General features: G+C 46.2%; 1 protein-coding gene across 1 annotated transcript in view; it reads right to left on the bottom strand.

Annotated features, from left to right (window-relative positions):
• The window catches only part of LOC133345139 (integrin beta-1-like), a 47,345-nt gene that overhangs the window by 12,353 nt on the left and 11,972 nt on the right, over positions 1-23,020 (bottom strand). The window contains exons 2-8 of the mRNA XM_061555636.1: positions 14,212-14,286; positions 8,760-8,848; positions 7,441-7,651; positions 5,575-5,745; positions 2,548-2,789; positions 1,021-1,179; positions 143-238 (exon numbers count right to left, since the gene is read on the bottom strand). Of these exons, the coding sequence (XP_061411620.1) occupies positions 143-238; positions 1,021-1,179; positions 2,548-2,789; positions 5,575-5,745; positions 7,441-7,651; positions 8,760-8,848; positions 14,212-14,284 (1,041 nt within the window). The 5' untranslated portion in view covers positions 14,285-14,286. The remainder of the gene's footprint in view (positions 1-142; positions 239-1,020; positions 1,180-2,547; positions 2,790-5,574; positions 5,746-7,440; positions 7,652-8,759; positions 8,849-14,211; positions 14,287-23,020) is intronic.

Here is a 23,020-nt window from a genome sequence, read left to right as displayed (position 1 = left end):
TATGGATAAAACCCAGAATATTTGGAGTGCCAGTTGAACCCTTTAACCTCTGAGCCACCTGGCTGCCTAAGCATGTGGATTTCTGAGCATAATCTGGGTTGTTGTGGAGGAGTAAGCTGTGTGTGTGTGTGCGATCGCTTGCCCTGTAGACGTCGTGGAACTCATTGTTGACAGCAAAGATCGGTTGGATGTTTTTGTCCCCCAGCTTCTGCACCAGCTGCGCAACGGACGGGTAATCCTAAAGGGAAACGGAGGGAATGCAGACAGGGGTAGCCGAGGAGGCAAGGATAACAATGATTCGATTTACCGATCAAAATCGATTATTGTGATAAAAATACACGAGTCAAATCGTGCTCGTGAGATTCGATTGATGTTCCTATCATTGTCCTTGTTGCGAATCTTGTTAATGATTTTGTAAAGCACATTGAGATGCTCAAAAGCAACAAGTGGTCAATATCCTATCATATTTGATTTATTGATCCATCTTTACCAGACCTGGGGTCAATTATGATTCCCAAACAGAGCAGCATGTGAGCTCAAATTACAATAACGTTGTGGTTGTAATTAATTATAATTGATACGATTATATTTGTATTTGACTGTAGGTGAGGTTAGCCCACCATGATCGGGTATTAGTATTAGAGATTGTGGGGCTGATGAAAGCAAGCGACTTGCATTCATATTTTGAACAATGCTTGGTCTACAGAGCGTGTAACTATGGGGAGTCATGTGACCTCTACATGTGGTAACCTGTTTAGAAGTTGACATAAAGTTACTCGCTAGGGAGTGCAGCGATCAAATCCACATTGAGAAACTTCTCCTTGTTTAAACAGGAAACGGTGCAGAAATTTATCTTGGTCTTAAATGGTTTCAGGCAGTGGGAAGCATAATGGCAGGGCTTAGTTTCTCAATTATATTTTCCGGGTCTCTGGTAGAATGCAGTAGGCACGTAACTGGATGCGGTGTTCCAGGTGCTGGAATCAAACCGTGGATAACGGTGTCTGAGTGCAAACGACTTACATAGACATCGCTCTTCGTGTAGCCGCCCTCCCTGTCCAGGTGGCAGTGCCCGTCATTGGGTATGACAATGCCACCCAGTTTCCCGTCGCCCGCAAAGTGGAACCCGGCATCCGTGGAGAACACGAGCAGGCGCGTCACATTGCGCCAACGGATGTTGTCCTGCCAGGTGCGCAGAGATGTAACGTGGCAAAACGATAAAAGGTGCAAAGCGAGTCACAGATTGCGACGCAATGTGTAGATTCGTGCAACGCACAATGCAAGATGTCGTGCACAAAGCAGAATGGGACCCCATAGTGTGGAACTCTCTGCCCCTCTTCAACTTCTTTACCTTGCTGATCTCGTCAAGGAGCATAAACAATCATGCAAACTCTGATCATCCTCGCGGCGAACAAAGATGGTCACTGCAACGCGCTTTCAGATGTACTTTCTGCAGCCACCTGGAATGCTCTTCCTTTAAATATTAGGAAGCCATTGGAGCTATGCACTTTCCAATCAAGATTAAAAACTAATTTCTTTAAAACTGCTTTTTGTGTTTAGTTTGTCATCCTTTCTCCCACACCTCTGATTAGCACGGTTTTCTACGTACGATGCAAAATGTGTTTACATACGTACAAGTGAAGACTCAAGGCCCTTCTTTTTTCTCCTGCCCATGACCGACTGCTGCCCCCCCCCCCCCCAGGATCTATCTATATATCTATCTTCTTCTATATATATAAAAGTAAAAAATTATGGGTTTATGGGTTTGTGTGTGGTCGCTCGCTTGGCTCTCCAACGGTGGGGTTTAGGTAGAAAAAAAATGGCCAGTTACCACGCCGTAAGCCCCGCGGTCAGCAAGCGCTATTCCTTTTTCACATCCGTCAACTTTAATTTAATTAGCGATTTAGTGCGATTTTTGTGCGCTTCGCTATTATTTACTTATTTATGACGCGTGCACGACCATACCAACTCACGCGCCTTTGGTGGGGGGAACGGCCCTTGCCAAGTCGCACGCCTTCGGTGGGAGTGAGGGGGACATTTTCTTTCGCGTTAAAAATGCTATAAAAATACACTAAACGCTCTCGTAAATTCTTCACTGTGTCACGTCCCCCCCCCCCCCCCCACCTCGATGCGTGCAGTTACTAATATATACAGTCGCTAGATGCTAGCACTATAGGTAGTAGGCCATTTATTTACTTATCACGCGCGCACGGCCATACCAACTCACGCGCCTTTGGTGGGGGGGGGGGAATTTTCTTTCGCGTTAAAAATGCTATAAAAATCTTCACTGTGTGATGTCTCCCCCACCCCGATGCGTGCAGTTATTACTACTATACAGTCGCTAGATGTAGCAGGTACCACCACAGTCAGTATGCACTGCTGTAATCATAGCAGTTACCACTACAGTATGCACTGCTGTAATCATAGCAGGTACCACCACAGTCAGTACGCACCGCTGTTATATTTTCAGAGTAGTTTTGAAATATTTTTAAGACCGGGGCAACGCCGGGTACTTCCTGTTAGTATCTTCTAAATAACCTGGAAACGCACCTCGCACGCAGCGACCTGCATCATGGCGTCCAGACCACCCTCGGGAGAGTCGAGGTTCCCCGAGATCTTCTGGAGGCTCACGAGCTCGTTGAACAGGCTGCCATTGCTCGTGAGCGGCAGCACGTTGCGGTAGCTGAAGGGGCTGGTGCACACCTCCTCGCGGGTGCCGCACGGGTTGCGCAGCTTGGCGGGCGTTGTGCTGATGAATGGCATCACCGTCTTGTCCACAAAGGAACCGAACCCTGGTGCGACAGTGACGAGCGCCAGCGACGATTGACCGTGCGTGCAGAAGCTCGGATTATTGTGAATGGTACCGGGCGCGAGGCGGCCGTGTGGCTCAGGGGGTCTGACCACTTGAGCTGACACGACTGACAAACCCTGGTGATCGAATCTGGGGTGTGAGGTGCCTGTCATTAAACGGGGGTTCAAATGTGTGGCAGGTTGATGGTCTAAGCATAAAATAACCATTGTATTAAACTGTGCCTTTTCACTTATTCCAGTTTTGAGAATTAAATGTTGCTTTAACTTACAAAGAGCAATCATCCATAATAGAGGGTTTTGGGTTAGATGAATAGAGGGTTTGGGTGAAGATCGCGATCTTACCCAAACCCTCTATTATGGATAATATTGGTCGCGAAAGCCTACATGTGAAAGAGCATTCACTTATTGCCAGAAATATAAAAAAATCTGTCAAAGCCCAGTTTAAAGAGGAATATTGAAGTGATTAAAAAAATAGTTGTGACATCGTTATCAAGGGCCACTGTTTGAAACAGGGCGGTGCACTGCTTGTTGCAAAAGAAATATCTTAATCGTGAAGATATTTAAATGTTGATGAGTGTTGTACCAAATAGATTTTCGTTTTACATTAATGACGGTCGTATATTGAAGTGCTTGTCATTGTTTCTTAGTGACACTTTGGAGCCTCTAATGTGAAATCAATTTTATATCCCGACGATTATTTAAATACATTATTAACATTACACAATAAAAAAAAATTACTGCAACAGCACGAATCACAACAAGCGGTTTTCAACAGGGGTCGAACAATTCACCACCGTGATTTGATAAATTGTCACAATTCAGGGTCACGATTCAACTCAAGGCTTGATACATTTTCATGCACATTGCGGTGAACGGTTGTGCCTGTACAGAAGTGATGTGAACGCAAAACATAAAATATATACATCTGGGAAAGAAATACAAACATTGATTCCTTGTCATGCGATTCAATGCAAGTATTGCGAGCATTAATATTGCATATTAATAAATGAGTCGATGCACTGGTCCATCCCCAATATGCAAAGGCTACTTGCTTGGTGTGGTATGCACGTTCATGATACATTGTTGGTAGCGTTTCAGGAATTTATTTAATTTATTACACCATTCAATAAAAAAAATTGTATCTCTAAATTGTTGCATAATTGTGTGTGTCTTTCTCTTTTGATTGAAACAAATGACAGGCTTCATCTCACAGTTATTTTAGCTTTAAGGCATTTCATTAATTAAATAACCTGCAGCTGTGCGATCGGAAGCGGAAAAGAGAAACCTGACACCTCTTGTTCAAAAATACACAACAATTACCGCTGCTGACAGACGATTAGGGGAGGAGGAACGTGATATTCTGGCAACTGCTCAATCGTGTACTTTATGGCTTTTGGAAGACGCCCTTTGCTCCTGATCCCGTGCATGTCTGACGAGTTTGCAACTCACTTCTTGTTATTGGAGCAGTGGGAGGTGATAAAATGAGATTATTTTTGGAATTATTGCAGTTGCTGACCACAGGTCCAAAAAAGCCACAATTCAATGGGGCAAGCAGCTACATAAAAAAAAAATTTTCAACAACAACAAAGTCAATGGCCCCAGCGTATTCAATGTCCCTACAGAGAACTCATGCTCCGAACGGCCAGATCTTGAGTAGATATCGCTGGTCAGAATATTTTCTGACAACCTCAACTGACCCTCTAGATAGGGAGTGGTCCCGTCGGGACGTCTATAGCAGAAGGAAGTGGTACGTCTAGTTGTAGACAACAGCAGTTAGGTCGAGTGCAGAGAACGCTGGCTCAAGCACTCTCTGGGAACGTCAAGCAGACATCGACACACAGGGCTTAGCCCCTCCAGGACGTCTGTTATACCAGAAGGGCGATCGCGCTCTCCCTGGCTGGTATCAAAGACAAGACACATTATGCTTCACACCTCCCCCTCTATACGTGGTTGTGTCAAACATCCTACTCGTGCGATTGTGCTGCGGAGATTTAAAAAGCGCATGGCATGAACGTGGACGCAAGGACCGGTGGTTACATTCGCCCCGTCCTGCCTGGCCTCCTCGCTAATTACAGGAAGCCATCGTAATTTGATTTATTTACGGCTCGTTTTGTACAAAGAGGCATTGCTGTTGTGTGAGATGCGACATCACCGTTGTTGCGGGGGGGGGGGGGGGGGCGCCCTTGATTTCGCATCACTTCAGTGGGAAACCGTAACCTGCTGTAGACTAACGGTCTTGAAACTAAAACATCGTTCGTGTTGTTCCAAGTGCGCTTATTAATCTTGGCGCGGCTGCGTGCGCAACAGGCACTGTTTACAGTCCCTCCCCTCTAGGATATCGCCTGCGGGGAGATGGGGGGGGGGGGTGATGAATTTCAGCTCTTAATACATCAAATTCAGATTCATTCACGAATAGTAATGTGCAAGTGTGGCACTGCTCAATGTTTCATATGTATTTTTCCGTGCTATAAATCCAGCAACCCGAGTTCAATTTCCCCCTCACGACCAATAACAGTGCCGAAGAACTGAACTGGTCCTGCGCCTCCCCTAGGTCGACTCAGCCTTAAACGTTGAGTGCCCGCTGCTGTGTGTAAACATCAGCGACGGGGAGACAAAGGCAGCCAGATGGGATTCTGGCCACCCACTGCCTCGTAGGCTGTACCATCTTTAAGAAGGTGCTCACTAACCGCTTATTAATGTCACAAGTCTATAAGGGGGAGTGGGGAATCTTTGTAAGTGAGGTCGGGGGGTGGGCTCCGTGCTCACCGATGCGGAAGTCGCTGGTCACGTCCTTCATCCTGCGCTGCAGCTCCGTGCCGAGCTTCTTCACGTTCTCTAGGTCGTCCTTCATGGAGTAGGACAGGTCCATCAGGTAGTAGAGATCGATGGGGTAGTCCTCTGCACGGCGGAACGTCACGTTGAACACCTGCGGCTCACCTGCACGCGGTTAGGCGACGTCATTCGTCAAGAGAAAGTCGACGCATGTTCGCGCGCGTCTTAGACCACTTACCACACTTGAGAATGTTTTGAAACAGCAGCTATCAAGAAGGTTACAATGCGATATACTGTAATGTTTATATTTTATAAAGCAATAGAGCTGTGTTTGGTTCACTGCACTATGAACCCTGCGGAAAGCGGACCTGAGATCGATTCCCATCTACGGCTAGCATTAGTGGCAAGTCATGTACCTGAACCTGTAGTGCCTCCCAACCCACCTAAAAAACCAGCACCATCTGAATTGTTGATTATGCTGCCTCGCCCGCCCCCTCTTCGCACAGCTTCACAAGGCTGCATTGATAAGGGTGGTGAAGTATGGTCAAACAACCTCCAATCCAGTATTGGATTGTCAAATTTGTGTTATCATTAGTCATAGCTATTAAAGCATCTCAATACAATGTGAGAACATAAACACACCATTGGAACCTCATTTGCCAGTAAAAAATATGATAATTGTTTTTTTACCCTTCTATCTGGCAACAAAACTGACACCTTTTTTTACAAGGAGTCATGTTTGCATAGACCACAATACCTGCAGTCATAATGCAAACAAAAAACATAACTCTGTATGCACTGTACTTGAAGTTGATTGGTCCACACCCGAGACAGCTTTCCTTAGAGCCTAGTCTCACATGGGTTGGACCAGATGACACAAAAAGGCGCACAACTCAAAGACAATGCACCATCAGAGTATGAGAGTATGGGGTAAGCATTTACACCATTGGAACCTCATTTGCCAGTAAAAAATATGATAATTGTTTTTTTACCCTTCTATCTGGCAACAAAACTGACACCTTTTTTACAAGGAGTCATGTTTGCATAGATCACAATATCTGCAGTCATCGGTTTTGTCGTGTGACTTCGAGCCGTGCATGCGGTGTTGATGCACTAATTCATTGCCATTGCAGCACGTTTACATGCATAATGACAATAGCGCCTGCATGCGGCATGAGGGGACTAGTGGCCACGGGAGTTAATGTCAGGGAGGTCAACCGACAGTACGAATGCACTAATCCCCTCACACCGCATGCAGGCTCTATTTTCATTACACATGTTTTGGCACACAGCGTCATTTATGTGCTGTGAAGACGAGCCGTCGCCCGAAACTTCGCCTATCATATAAGTGTATTTTTCCTTTCATGGAAGTGCAATTGACGAATTTGTTTGTGTTAAATGTGCTTGTGAGCCACTGTAACGCTTCCTCACTAAATTATCTGCACCTAGGCTGGCCGCATTTTCAACAGACCAAGCCCTGACAAGCTTCTCAGTCAGCCTAGGTCATGGGTCGGCAATCTGCGGCTCCAGAACCGCATGGGTCTCTTTAAGGACTGCTTTGTGACATTATTTATTAAGGACCGTCTCGTATTCACACGCATTAACGGCCCTTGAAACATTTTCTTATTACCGAATTCGAAAAAATGTCTCTTCTTGTTAGTTTGGTTTTGGCAACCCCTGGCCTAGGTCTACCAAAACTGTGCAGTGCATAGAGCGATGAGGAGGACGAGTAGTGTGGGTAGGTGGGTGTGTGTGGGAGTGTGTGGTGTGTGTGGGAGGGGGTCAGACGTCTCACCCACACCGAGAGTGCGTGCGAGGGCGTGGGTGGCGAGTGTGGCTGCAGTGCGCAGGGCTACGCACCCGACCGCAGGCGCAGCGTGAGTCTCTGCGGGGCGACCTGTGTGATGTGGTCGGGCGATAGCTTTTGCCCACGCTCGCTGAGCGGGCGGTCGAGCAGCAGCGCCTGGCTGCCCCGGGGATTCTCCGTGCGCTCCGCGCCACAGCCCCGCTCGCGCAGGTTCTCCACGTAGTCGCAGCGTGCCGAGTTGGGCTCCCCGACCTCGGTGAAGTTCTGAGCGGTGGGTGGTGGGGTGGGCATGACGTGTGAAGATATGGCTTGTGAGTTCGTGGGGTTGGTCGGTCGGCAGGGTTTGGGGTCGAGATGTTAACTACCTCGCCTGGTCTGCAGGAGGTCATGGGTTCGATCGCAACCCTGATGATGCCTATATATTTGAAGTTTGCATGTTGTCTCCTTGGATTTCTTGCCAGGACCTCCTGTGTTTCCCTCCACATTGAGAATCAACATGCGTTTAAGCGTATTTGGCTGCTTTAAATTTCCACGTTATAAGCCACTTGTTTGAGCGATCATTTATCGCCATGTCATTTCTGAAAAAGAGTTATATAGCTCAGTGGGCCTTACGTAGTAATATTAAAAATTGTTTAGTTTCGTGGTTTAGCTAAAGCCAGTGGTGTAGCGTGGTTACTGGACCCGAGTGCAAGGAATGAAATTGGGAGGCCCCCTGCCCAATTGCCCTCCTTTGTAGCCTGGTGCCTGGGCCCCTGTGACCCATGGACTCCTGGTACAGTTGCACCGCCTGTACACTCGATGCCTACGCCACTACTTAAGGTGCGGGAGGAGCAAATGTAGGTGGATCGGCATGTGTATTTCGAGCATTTCTATGCGTATCTGTGCATGTAGCTATATATGTCTGTGTATGGACGTCTGCGTGTGTTTATATGTGTCTTATGTGTATTTCTACGTGTGTATGTGCATGCGTGTGCATGTATGCAAGTAGGTGTGTGTTGTAGTGCAGTCGTAAGCGCTCTCTAAGACCAATCTGGTGACCCGAGTTCGATTCCTGCTCACGGCCAACATCAGTGACAATTATCTGAACCGGTCCTGGGCCTCCCTAAGGTCGACTCAGCCTCAAATGAGTACTTGGTGCAGTTGTGTAAACATCAGCAAATGGGGAGACAAAGGCGGCCAGACAGGATTTTGGCCACTCACTCCATCGTGTGCTGTGCCGGCGTTCATGGGTGTTCGTGAACAGCACTTTCCCCAAAAGTACTTTAAGGCTATACGGGGAATCTTTGTCCTTGTCTGTAAGTCTTCTATGTCTCGACGAGAATGTATTTACATGTCTGTGTGCGTGTGTGTGCGTTATGAGCCTCTACTTAACAGATTTTGTGCACCAGCTGCAGCGGCTCCCTGTCTGGATGCATTCACCGCATGACTTCGCGTTGGCCAAAAGACACTCATTTCGCAATTCTGCAACAACATATGCATACATACATGAACGCGCGCACACACACATACACACAGGACACAGAGCGACATTCTTCAATTACCCTTAGAATCTATCATGGAATGTGCTGTTCCGAGCACCTATTTCACGTGCGACACTGCACATGAGGGGTGATGGGGCCCAACGTAACACCTGGCCATCTTCGTCTCCCCAGTGCTATGTGTTATCCACAACCAGCACACAGGGTACTAATTTTGGGCTGAGTACACCGAGCGTGATGGCCAGTTGGGGAGAAGTTTGGTAAAAAAAAGCACTGAAGGCAGACATGGCGTGGCCTTCATCCAGCAGTGTATTGACAAAGGGCTATGAGTTTAACATTGCTTTAATAGTCTGAGCCTAGACTAGATATTTCACTTGTCGGCACCACCTGGGGTGGTATAAATGTCGTGGTTCCGATTTCTGTATGTGGTCAATAACAGTCATTAATGTGATAACATATGCATTGTGTGGGCTATCAAGTAATTCACTTTTATTAACCACGTAAAAACGCCTTGCTACCTTAGGTGGTACCAATCTTTGATTTGGCCCAGAGACTATAACCCCAAGTGAGCCCCACCAAGCTTCAGGTAACAATTTCCAACATTGTGCATAGCCCAAAACTTAGGTGGTGTGTTTAGTTTGCGATGTAGACGTTTGAACACTGCAACCAGTGTGTGCCTGTATTGCAACACACGCACACACACATAGCACAAGCAGCACACGTGTGCCCATGTGCACAGGCTATAGAGTAGCTGCTCTGTGCGCTATAATGGTGCGAGTCATTGCACGGCAGCCCGATGGCAATCCACTGCTGCTTGTTGGTCATGGGGTTCGTTTCACCATACTTCACCACGCCGGTCAGTGCAGATTGGTGAAACGGGGCGAGAGGCCAGGTCCGGTTCAGATATCACTCACAACCAGTGGCTGCTCCTGCAAAATCTCTCAGGGGGGGCAAATGTCTGGATGATTGATAAGGATAAGGTCCACCCATGCAATGGATAAATTAACAGCTTAAGCATGTAAAGGCAACTTCACTTCTTTAATATTAATGAAAAATAAAGTGACTCTTACAATACATCTTGTTTGTTTCTATACTCACTATTAAAACAAACCACTCAAGTTTATTTTATGAAAGATTCCACTAGGTAGCGATAAATTATATTGTTGGATGAAACGTGCTTACGTATGATGACGTGAGCACGTATGATGACGTAAGCACGTTAGGGCGAGCCCTCCCGGAAGCCATAGAGAATGCATTGGAGCGCCCGCCGTTCGAAAAAAAACATCTTTCAATGTAAGTCTATGGGAACACTCTGGGCGATTCTCAGCCGGAGTGAAATCGCCCAAAAAGAGGCGGTACTCCACAGAACGTGACATGACGCTGATTGGACTATATCCAGAAGCACAGTGACGGCTCGCGTGACTCTGTGGTTCAATGACATTGGTGGTGCATCGCCCAATCGCCCTAATGAAGAAACCGCCCCTGCTCACAACTTGTGGCAGAGAACCGCGTGAGATGAGCTTGTGTACGCTCATGCTAACTAGATGGCATAATCCCCATATACACTGATGGGAGAGAAAAACATGCAGACACGAAGGTAGGAACTCAATCGTGTGTTAATAATCGCACTGCCTAATCGAATCTCTACTCCCTCATCTTTGCAATTCATTAAATCGCCAGGACAAGGTTTCATACAAACCTTACCCACTTCTCACTTGAAGGCCAGGTGGCTGATAGGATGTGTAATAATAAGACAAAAGGTGTATTATATTTCATGTAGAGGTACAGATATGTATTAGGATGCGATGCCCGATCCAGAAATACGAAAGGAGACATCACAGCGACAACAGTCCGCTGCTCCTCACGCGGTTACCTCACTTGGCCACCTGAGCGTGACATTGTAGTCGTCGCTCTGGCATCGACATGAGCCGTGCGACACAAGATGAAGAGAGATGTGAAGGATGCGTAATACGGCTCATTTATTTGGTCGCTTCTTCCGCACTGGGCGCCTTAACTCAATCTTCAGGGGCCGTTTGGGGATTCTATTTGAATGGCAGCGAACGCCTTGCAAAATTAACGTTGGATGGGGGCTCGCAAGTCACAGGCTTCGTGACCTCTCTCTCGCCAAAGCCGCCTCAGCGAACTCCCTCTGGGAAAGGGGGGTGAGGGAGAACCAGCCCAGAAGCTTGTAACGCACTCCTCATGAAAGACGCTCGTGAAATGCAGGAAGTCATCGGCTCTCTTCAAATCTCCTGTCTCCCTATGCCCCCCCCCCCACCACCACTGCTTAACCCAACAACAACACACCCTTCATTACGACCCCCCCCCCCCAAAACTCCCTCGGGTTATATTGTAGTCCATGGGCTCAGAGCACAAATTGGTACCACCTAAGGTAGCACAATACTCCAATATTAACTATGTATATGGCTGATAATAGAGATAAATGTTTATAGATGTTATATACGACGTACACGCCAAAGCTACGATTCGGGTTGTAACTTGTAATTAAACATCAGCCCGTGATCGATCCACTGGCTCCCCAAGTCGCCTTCTCCCCTCTCATTCTCCTGACGGTCACGTGACCACATTGCGCATCAGAAACACCGCTGCTCGATGAATCGATCATTGAGTTCGGCACACTTGCATTGACTCGCATAGGCGTGTGCCGTTCGATTAATACACTGTTGATAAGTAACTTAATGCCGATTAGCAATCCACTGCTGGATCAAGGCTTTCTCATGCTGCGTTGGGAAGGAGGATGGGGGGGGGGGCGTATTGGTGGTGGGCCATACTTCACCACGTTGGTCAAAGCGGGTTGGTGAAAGCCGGAAATCAATGGTTGTCCGACATCACGGTGACATGTTCTTTATTGCAAGGCCCGCGGGCCACTGGCAGCCCTTGATGGCCTTTAATGCGGCCCCTAACAATGCAGAAATGTGATTAACACCCCCTCCCCAATCGTGCTGTCACAAACCCAATGGTTTCAAATGTGTGGGAGCCCTCATCACTGATGTCTTATTGGGGAAAGTGGCTTCCCTCTGAAAACGAGTGAAGAACACTGGTGCATTGCGTGAACTGCTGCGTCAATCCCGTTTGTTAAATCATTAATGTGATATTCTTTGGGTCTTTCGGTAAAGTCACGTAGATAGGTTCAAAGAAAATAACAAAAAAACTACGACGTTTCGATCGCAATTCCTGCAGTCACGAAAGCTTTAAGTCAAGATTTAATGAATGTCATGTAATTGACGTAGTGTATTTGCGTGTGCCCCTTCCTGCCACTAGAGGCCGCTACATTCACCACTGTTAAAACATCAATGCTTGAATCGAAACGAGGCCCTTAATCGCAAAGGACGGGGCTTTGTGAGGTTCTTTTCTATTTTCAAGACGTGCAACTTTCCGAGTTTCTTTTTCAACAGATGACCACAAGGCTGGCACATGACGGCCAAGTCTTGCGAAAGTGTCATAGGATCCGTTATATCGCAGCATGTACATTGTTTGCCACACAGAACTTACAAGGGAGGTTAGATTGTATTCAGTCTGGTGAATCCACCATTTGCGGTGGCAAATACATGGCAACATAGCTTTGGTTTCTTGAATATGTCTGTGCTATGCTTTTGATACTGTCCTCTTGTATGCGTGGGTTTTCTCCACGCACCCTGGTTTCCTCCCAACACACAAAGTACAATGTCATTGGCCAAACATTGCAACGTAACACTTTCCTCTAAAAACAGTCTTGAGTTTCAGAATTTTCTCCAAAAAATAAATGAAGTACATCATCATCAAAATCTATTACGAGCTGACGGGTGGAGGGTGGCACAGCGGTTTGCACACTGCTGTATTAACCCGGCCACGTCAATTTGATTCTTGGCCACAAGTAGCACCATATACTTCGTTGGGCTTATCTGGGCAGATAATGGGCCTTGTTATCATTACTGTTCAATCGGACACCCAATAAAAAATATACACATTGTCATGCTGATGAATTCTGAGAGGGCACAGGATGGGTGCACGCGGAAGCCTTGTGAAATTCCTGTGAAACGTCTGCCCACACTCATGAACGAGATATCTCAAACACCACCACCGCTCGTTTGTAAACACAGCGCCAATGGCCAGAGACCATTTATAGTCAGCACAGCAGCATGGCTTTTATCTGGTAATGAAATCAGGATATCTATTAATCATTACAATGACAACATGGAATGTTTGTACAATTCATGAAAATAACGAAAAAAATAATTTGAAGCCTTTTGACTTACTCTCCCCTCTCACTCTACTCCCCTCCAAGCACTCTCTGCTCCTGCAACTATGGTTCTTTGTTTAAACCCCCAGTCAACTGCTGCTCCATTGCCTCAAACTCCCACCAGCTCTCCATGCTGTCGACTCCCTTTCCATGTTTATGTCCAGGCTCAAGACCTTCCGTTTTACCTCTGCCTTTGGCTCACGACCTTTATCTTTCTATAAAATAAGCATGCCCACTGTTCCGCCCAGTGTCCTCTATTATGGAATGTTAGGCTTAAATAATTTAACAGCAGAAGTTAATGCCAATTCTTATGTTTTTATGTGAAAATTTTACCAAACAGTCTTGTTATTCTTTCTGTGAGTTCATCTACAGGGCGGTAAGTCCCTATACTCCTATCACGCACCGATTAATTGTAATCGCAAAGGCATTACTACTATAATGAGCCAAGAATGTCTGTGTGTAACGCGCGTGACGTCACTCCACATGCCGCACCCCCCGTCATTAATATGCATGAGCAGGTGGGTTTTTACACTCACGCAGAAGAAGGTTGAGCGGAAATATTTTTTTCACAAATTCGCTTTAAGTTTGACATTTATTTATTGAAAGTTAATCTAATAAATAATTATACGATTTGCTGTTTTTATTTATTTCTTCAGCACTTGAAACAAAGGGTAAGTCTAATTTATGCTTCTACATTATGGTAAAATAGACATTTCTCGGTGATTTTCCAGAAATTGTATCAAATTCCAATGTATTTCAACCCCAGCGACCGAAAGCAGAAGAGAATAAAGTAGCAGAGCAGTGAATTTGAACAAATTGAAGGTCAGTTATATACAGTGCTACAGTGACATGAAGTGAGGTGTTTTATGACGTAGTTTTGTGCAAGATTCACTGCCATTAATACAGTGCTCCAGTGAAATGCAGTTAAGTGTTTGATAACATACTTTTGTGCAAGATTCACTGACGTTAAATTGACACAAAATACAATTATACTCTGCTCAATCTTTTCGTTAATATTACAGCTTCCGTCCTAGGACAGGCAAACAAGCTAGTGTAGGTATAAGGACTTCCAGCCCACCATATACGTGTGTGTGTGGAACTCGTACCTGGCTGACCCAGAGACAGCGTCAGAGTCAAGGTCACCAGCAGCGCCGCGCAGACACACCGACTCCACGCCATGCCTGCCACAAACACAAAGATTCCCTGTGTCACCTTGAACACACTGTTGGGGCCATTGCTGTTAGCGAGCACCTACTGCGGCCGCCACGTCTAACCAGGGTAGTTAAAACGGCTGGACCCACGCCTGGCTGACACACCGTCTCCCCAGTGCTGATGTTTATGCATCCACCGCTCCAGGTACTCGTTTTAGGCTGAGTCAAACCTAGAGGTATCTCAGAACAGGTTTTGTTGGCCATGACCTGGAATCGAACGCTGACATCACGCATACAAACACACGCAGAATAGACACAGCACAGCGATGATGGATGGGCTCGTACACCTCATTTATTTGTACTGTGCATCCAGGCCAATGGCTGACGCAAACAATAATTTTGCAAATAAGCATCGTCTGCAAGCACCGCACGTCCCAGACTCTGAGGAATCAGTAACTGTGCATCAAATTTATTTGCAGCTGGCATTGGGTCAAGGGTAGACAGAGGCAGAGAACATTCCATTATAAACATTTGTGCTGCATGCCTGTCTCGGCCTCATCTCTGGTTCTGTTCTTTCGAACTGTTTGCATCACCCTCATCCACTTCCATTATCTCAGTTGCTCTATACATCATCCATGTCCTTTATGACGGCGTTGTGCATACCGTATTATAAAATATATTGCTTCTCACCCTAAGTATGTGTCAGTAGTGGTACATTCCACAATCTGTGTTTGGTACAGCCCAGGATGATGGTTGCTTCCTGGAGCAGTCCCCCACCCCCAACCATTGCCCCCCCCCCACACACCCCCAAGGCCCCCTGGAGATGCATTCCACGGGGCTGCTGCTGCTGCTGCAGCTGGAAAGTTGACTGGACTCATCACCAAATACAAAGGGTGGTAAGAAGCACAATGATAGTTATTTTTTGTATAAAGTAATTCCTGTCAGCCAAGAAAAGCCAATGAAGTGGAACTCGCATTAGGGTCACCCTATTGCAGATTTGAAGAATTAACATCAACCAGAAGGGAGTGCTCCTACCAATAACATTTGGTAAACCAGTAGTAGCTGTTTATTAGCACGTCTTACTCTGTGGATGAGTCCCAGAAGGGCAAAACTGGTCCAGGGTTTGCGCGTGTAAACAAAGAGTGCTGGTTAATACAATTCTAGAACATCAAGAGGCCCGAATAACTAAATATGCATTTTATGTTTATATGGAGGTATGGAATAGAAGGTTATTAATTTACTATAAATACTAAATACTATTTTTTTTATATAGATGTTGTAGGCTTGGGTTGTAAGGTGGCCAGGGAGATTACAGGGCAGCAATGGATTGTTGAATTCAGTGCAGCCATGAGTGTCACTCCGTCGTGCAAGTGAGTTTTCTCCAAGTACTGCAGCTACACCAACGTGTACACAATCTGTACTGTATCTATATTTTGTAGCGTGCAATACTATTGCTGTAAAGAGAGAATGCATGGGAAATATAACGGCAATTCCCTATGTACAAGAAAACCTCAATGACTCTCTCGACTCTCTTCATCAGGGTCCTGTATTGGGATGTTGGGCCAATGCCATTAATTTGTGTTGGCATCATGTAATAGGAAACCAGTAAAGCTAGAAAAACCCCTCGCATATGAGGGGATGATACTCAAAGCTCCTGACGGATGGATTAAACAATCCATTGCTATGCTGCCATCTCGTGGTCTCCTCGCAGCCAAAGCCCTATAACAAGCAAGTGACATTGTCACCCACCATAATTTTAATTTGACCATTTAAGCTGTGTTAATTTTCATGTCCGTCACCTGATGTGTTGAAAGCAAATTGTGGGTCTTGTCTAATGAATCTGCCTTTATTTTGTCAATAGACTTATTTGGTTAGGTTACAGTTATATTTCAGCCAACAAAATTTACTCACAAAATTCACTACACATCGCAACTGCCTAGAAACAAACGTCTATCCAATGGGTCCATGGAAGTTAAGCAAATTCAAGTCTGGTTAGTGCTTGGATGGGTGGCTTACCATGGCATACCAGATGTTGTAAGCCTATGACTCATGACTGTGAGGTTTCAGTTGATGGCAGTTCAGTAGAGGGTGTGATCCACAGATGAATTTAGTCCACTCACTGGATTAAGTCTGCGGATTGAATCTATCTGTGTGAAGTTATGAGTGTCATCTTTTGGTATGCATGGGTTTCCTATGGGCCTTCCGATTTCCTCCCACATTAAGCCAAACACTCGATCCACGGTAATGGACAAACATCCCAGTGCAGAACCTTCCAGAAAAAGGGTCTTAAGAGTCAGGGAAGCTTTCCTGAGTAAGTCATTGCCATTCTTATTATTAGGATTGACGAGGTCACAGAGGGGTGAAACACGCTAATGCAAGACAGGAAAAGCCCTTTACACCAATAAATATCTTACATACATTTTCTGAACTATTAAAAAAAATGTTGGACTGTTCTGTTGCATCTAGAGCGGGGCAGTGGAATATGCCATCTCACAAAGGTCATTCACGAGGCATGCCATGCTTCACACCTTCAACAATTGATCAAAATCAGACGACACTTTTTGCAATATCACTCTGCCTTAAACAAGAAAAAAGTATATTATAGGCAATAATAGGCACTGTTTTGAACAATGGCCTTTCTTCACAGCACATAGGCCAGAGAGGTGGAGTGATTTGATGAGTTGTCACAATTCGTGATCGTGGATTCATTTTAGGAATATTTTATTTGTATCCCTCATTTGCATTTCATATTCATGTCTTCTTTGTCTAAAGTGGCTGTTCTTCCCTTTAGTCTACATCTAACATTTACATATCAACAACACATAATTTGCATGCATTTTCTCATTTTATACATTAATCGTGAGCATAAGAATATATTTAACCGCATAATTGATGTATCGTTACATGTCTGGTATCAATCATATCCTGCTCTCGAATATCACAAATCATAGCAAGCAAATGTAATTATCTCCGACCATCCATAAGTCCGGTGGTGTAGCTATCGAGTATGCAGGTGGTTCAACTGCATCAGGGCCTATAAGTCAGAGGGGCCCAGGACCTGGCCTAATAGGAGGGAAGGAAATTTGACATTTAATTCCTAGCACCAGGACCCATGCCAACAATGCCACGCCACTGCATGCAAATACGGTCTTAGGAAAGGCCTTGAAATTCTGCAAAGGCGCTCCTTCTCCACATAGGTACACAAACGCAAGAACATAAACAATGTGTTCATAATGTAGCTGCAGTTATTTATCAGTTGTATGATGTTGGCTATATATGGGCACCCACTGTTATTCTTGTAAATAGTTAATGTTACCTAAATTTTAGTATCCACTTCATAGCAGAATCCCTACTTTCAACGCTGTCATCCTGAGTTCAAATTCAGGTCTCAGCCACTTGGAATAACTTCGGATTTTCAAGTGTGGTAATGGTCTCAGCCCGGGGTTCAAATGACTGTAGAAAACAGTATTATGTCAAATTGGGATTTTCACTAAAGGTGGCTGAATTCCAACTCTAAGACTGCAACATTTCAAGTGATGAAGGCAATGCCACTAAATGAGCCATCAATTCCAAACAGATGAGCAAGAGATCACTTCTGTCAGGGGTCAAGATGTGATATGACCCTAACCGTGCACAACTTGGATTGTGAGTCAATTTAGCAGGCCCCCATGAGCAGGAATGTTTATGGAGCACTCATCTGCAATAGGGGCTGTTCTCTTCGCTTGCCTGCATGCACCACCGCCATCCCCACTACCGTCCACTCTGCAGAAATTACTAACGGGGCATGGGGACGCTATGGCTGGGAGCTTTGACGCATGACTGTAATGTCTCGATATCATCACACGACATTCACAAACTAATTTATCCCTTTATCGAGGTACTTGTACAATTGCCCGTTACTGTGTGGATGCTTGGGGGAAACTTGAGTTTTCAGTCATGTTCCTTGAGTACTAACAAAATGGTTCAGATTTTTTCTTCACGTGTTTACCAGGGGTGAAAACATCTCGTGTGCTATTGAGAGGTAAACTGTTACATCACTGTACCTTGAGAGACAGTGATGGCTTAGGGAGGCCTTTATTCAGCAGTGGACTGATCACAGCTCGTGACAATAACACCTCAAACGTGCCAATATCCACAAAAGAAAGTGTGTTGAATGCGCTTGCAGTGTAGAAGTCAGTCTACCCACCCGTGCTATTTATGCAAAAATAACCTGTGTTCGAAGGAGCTGCACCTTACAAAAGATAATCTTTATCCTTTGAGCCGGGAGATGAAATTCGAGAAGGTATAATCTTCTCAAAATAAACGCGGTGCGGTCAAAACCCTCTGCATTTTAACGGGTAGTAATTGCACACAGAGGTCCATCCAGACAAAGGAATGTTTGTTTTGAGTTATAACTGCACGACACACGGTCACATGACGCGCACATGGTATTGCGTATTCCTTCAACATGTGTTTTTCCATCATGGATTAATGGAGGCGGACCAGAGTGAGGAGGCTTTGGCTCGATCGGTGGTGGGGACGGAGAGTGAGAAGATGGGAGGGAAGGTTTGGCAACCGTTTGAGAAAGGGCAGTCAGCTCAAAGCAGCAGCAAGCAGATGGGGCCTGTTTCTTCCAATAATAGTAATACAATATATATTGAAAGAGGCAGCATGTGACCTGCGGGAGCATAATGCTCCTTCACTGTCGCTTAAAGCAACTTGAGCTATTTCCAGTAGAATTCCAGGAAATTTACATATTTATCTCACGTACTGTATGTATCTGTGATGTTCAACATAAACTTTGTTGTGGACTGACAAAGGGCGGATTTACAAAACACCCTAACTGTTGGGGTGATAATTCTAAGAAAATTGTAGTAACTGTTGCGCTGCAGAAACGGTGCAGTGGTTCGCATACTGCGCTGTGATCCCAGCGCCACGAGGTTGGATCCTGGCCACGGCGAGCATCAGTGGCGAGTAATATCTGAACCGGTCCTCGGCTCGCACTTCACTTTACCAAACCACACTGACCAGCGTGGTGAAATATGGTAAAACAACGGACACGATCAACGTGCCATCGGGAGGTCTTTATCTAGCAAATAATTAATTGACAAAGGGCTGTAAATTATAGCCATACAAGAAACTAGCTTACGTTGTGTTCCTCACCCCAGATAAAAGATTAAACATTTTAGCCCATTAGCTGATTGGACATCCGGACTTCGACAATAGGTAAATATCTGACGAGTTTCCGTTCACTGCAAGGGCGGAATAATCAAGAGATTATCATGGCTGATGCCGTTTATGCCACCACACCTCACCTTCCTTCCTCTCTTCCAATATTAGTACATCTATTTAAAACATCCTTTGTGCAGTGATGAGGGCAGTGCTGGCACAGTGGTTAGCATAGAGTGTGAGTCCTAGCACGGTTAACATCAGTGGTGAGTGATATGTGAACAGGTCCTGGACTCTCCAGTTTACCAACCGCAGCAGCCAGTGTGATAAAGTATGGTCCAAGGAATCTTCATGACTGGCACTTGTGTTATCTAGCAGCCGATTAACAAAGGGCTTTAGTCTTCTTGGTTCTTTCGGTAAAGTCACGTATTATTTCCCTTCTACGTGACTTTACCGAAAGAACCAAAAAGATGAATCCCTGCAGTCACGAAAGCTTTAAATCGAAAAATAAAAGGGCTTTAGATTGCTATTATTTAATCAGGCAATTTACCACTGACATTCAAATATATTTTTGAGAACGAGAGACGAAATAATTTATGACTCAGATATTGTCATAGCCCTTATAACTCTCGAGTGTTCATGCAAATAGTATCTGGGTTTGGCTTCCTGATGACTGTTCTTAGGGTAGCAATATGTATTGTGTCCTCCATGTGGCTGACTAGCTATTGAAATAAATAAATAAATATGAACTCTCCTTATTGTGCTATCGACGCCACGTCATGAGACAAAGAATGCAATTAGAATTCTCGCAGAGCTGCACAACCTTGATTGTTAGAGAATGGCTCAGAGAAGCGGATATCACAGTGCTACCTCTGAGTTTATTTCAAGTGACCTCTGGTATACACAGTATCGGGCAGCACCTTCCCACCCACTCTGCCACAGAGAGTAATCGTCACATGACAGTCACACTGACACTTTTCATGCTTAGAGCTGACATGTATCCTAATACTGGTAGGAACCACCTGGTTCCACCAGCCCACAGGGGATTATTGTGCCCGTCTCTTGTGCATCCAAAAATGGGAGGGGTGGGGCTGGGTGGGAAGGGGAGGGTGGGGAGGGGCTGGGCTGGGTGGGGAGGGTGGGGAGGGGCTGGGTGGGCATGGGGAGGGTGGGGAGGGGCTGGGTGGGGAGGGTGGGGCTGGGTGGGGGTGGGAGGGGTGGGGCTGGGTGGGAAGGGGCTGGTCACCCCGTGGTGCCCTTTTAAAACTCAACGTTAACCTACTCACGCCGGCTTGTGCCCGCCCTCACAGTCGGGCATATTTGCGGAATACACCACGCCGCCGTTGACCCTGGCCATTGACTGAGCAACCCAACGTTCTACCAGCTCCCTCCGCAGGAATGTGTTTAAAGACTAAAGCAGATTTACTCGAATTATTTTTGTGCAGTGATTGGTGACCGGGCTGAGACCATCAACTCACGACACTTGCGAACCCAGTTTAATCACAGGCGTCTGCTTGGATTTGTACCCAGCATCTCAGTGGCACGAACTCAGGTCCTTTGAGCCACCCAGCCACCTCTTACTTAATGACTTTCTTGAAGGCATATTGGCCAAAAAGAAATTAACCTTACATACGAATACAGTATGACAATTGTAAACCCTATAGAAACAGCATTAATATAATCAGTCATAGTATTTTTTTAAACAAATCGGTCATGGGTAATTTAGGAAATTGGCCATCTGGTCTATCATACTGACACCACGATGGAACACAGTTGGTCTACTCTCGTGAACGATGATTTCACAGGCTGACTTGGGGATTGCGTAGCTGCTTTCGTTTCCAAGGGGTAAATCGACTGAATGACTCCATCTCAGCTGAGCGTGTAGACACGTAAATAGTATATGGAGTATAGTCTAGTCAGTGGCATATAAAGCGTGCCTGGCATGGTCTCCAGCGCAAGGAATGAATTAGGACCCTCCGTCTAATTTTCCCCTCCTCTCGTTTGCCCGGAATCTGGGCCTTTCTGGCCCGTGTGCCCCAGTGCAATTGCACTGCCTGCATACTCCACAGCTGGCCAACAACACAGCTGTACAACCCAAATACAGATTGGTCAAGCATTGCCATGGTTTTGATTCCAGTAAAGTCCCGGTGGGGATGGTGAACAAAGGGATGGCTAACTAAATAAAGCAGGAATAGACAATGCTCACACAAAGACAAAGATCCTCCGCATAGCCTTGAACATACTGTAGGCACAAGTACTGTTAGCGACCACCTATGAAGGCTGGAAGAGCACACATAGGGGTGGGTGATCAACATCGCCCGATCACCTTTGTCTCTCCCAGTGCTGATGTTTACACACCGCTACAGGTACTCACTTTTAAGTAAACCTAGGGGAGGTCCAGATATTCGGAAATTATGTTGGCTGTGAGTGGGAATTGAACTCAAGACACAAGGTTCGTAGCGCAGTGTGCTAACCACTGCACCACGGATCCTACAACAACAACCGCCATTCGCCACTAAGTGGCGGTGACGTCACCACGACGCTTGTGCCAGGCTATGTGCACCTTGAGGCCACGTGAAGTGTCGAACGCCTGCTGGCAGGTCACGGGGCAGACCCAGGTGCCACGGATCGACTGACTGAGATGAGTGGCTGATGCACCACCTGTGCCCCCTACTGTGCCAACTTGCTGTACTTTAGTCACCCGGCGCTCCGCTCGTTGTTGTGAGCGTCGCTCCTGTGCCCTCCGTTGTTGTTGGAGGGCGACTGCCTCCAACTGCCCAGTAGCGTCCTTCACGAGCCTCCTCCACAGAGGCCGAGCTTGACACCGCTGGTACCAGTCATCGGCAAGTCCACTCAGGTCTACATCCTCCTGTACCACATCACTTCATCTTTGCTCTATCCCGTGCCGCGCCCGTTTAGCCCCCTCGATCCGGCCGAACAAAAGCTGTTTAGGCATGCGGTGACTGGGCATGCGGGCTACATGGCCCAGCCAACGCAGCCTTGCCTGCCAGAGGAGCTCACCGATGGGACTTTGTCCAGATCTTTCCAGGATTTGTGAGCTCCTCACACAATCCAGCCTAGTTTAACTCAGGATGGATCGTAGGCAGGCCAGCCTAAATGTTTCTAACCAGCGAAGATGTTCCATTAGGGGGGTCCACGTTTCGCAAGCGTAGATAAGGGAGGGAATGACTGTGGCCGAGAAGACCTGAAGCTTCGTGCGGAGCGACAGACCAGTTGGCTTCCACGTGCGGCGCGACAGACCAGGTAGCTTCCACACAGCGTTATGCAACCGATGAAAAGATAATGCCGCTCAACTGATTCGGAGTGAGACCTCTGCTGTTAAACCGGAGCCGGTCATAAGAACACTGCCCAGATATGGGAAACTCTCCACTCTCTCCACAACTGCCCCATCACCAATTGGGAGTTGTGGGGGTGGAGTGTCCGATGGTACAAAATACCCTGGCAGGTGCTTAGTTTTGATGGGGCTGATGGTAAGGCCCCACAGACACATGCTCACACGCACAATAGCTTACACAACTACACAAAACAATCATAACATAGGCACGAATGTGAATAATACCATAAAAATTTATGAGTCGTAGTCCAAGATTTTTCA

The sequence above is a fragment of the Lethenteron reissneri genome, chromosome 21, assembly GCF_015708825.2.
Source record: "Lethenteron reissneri isolate LAM-NWPU_2019-01 chromosome 21, ASM1570882v1, whole genome shotgun sequence".
NCBI lineage: Eukaryota > Metazoa > Chordata > Hyperoartia > Petromyzontiformes > Petromyzontidae > Lethenteron > Lethenteron reissneri.
Note: the sequence above shows the minus strand (reverse complement) of the source record. Positions and strands in the feature narration are given on the sequence as shown.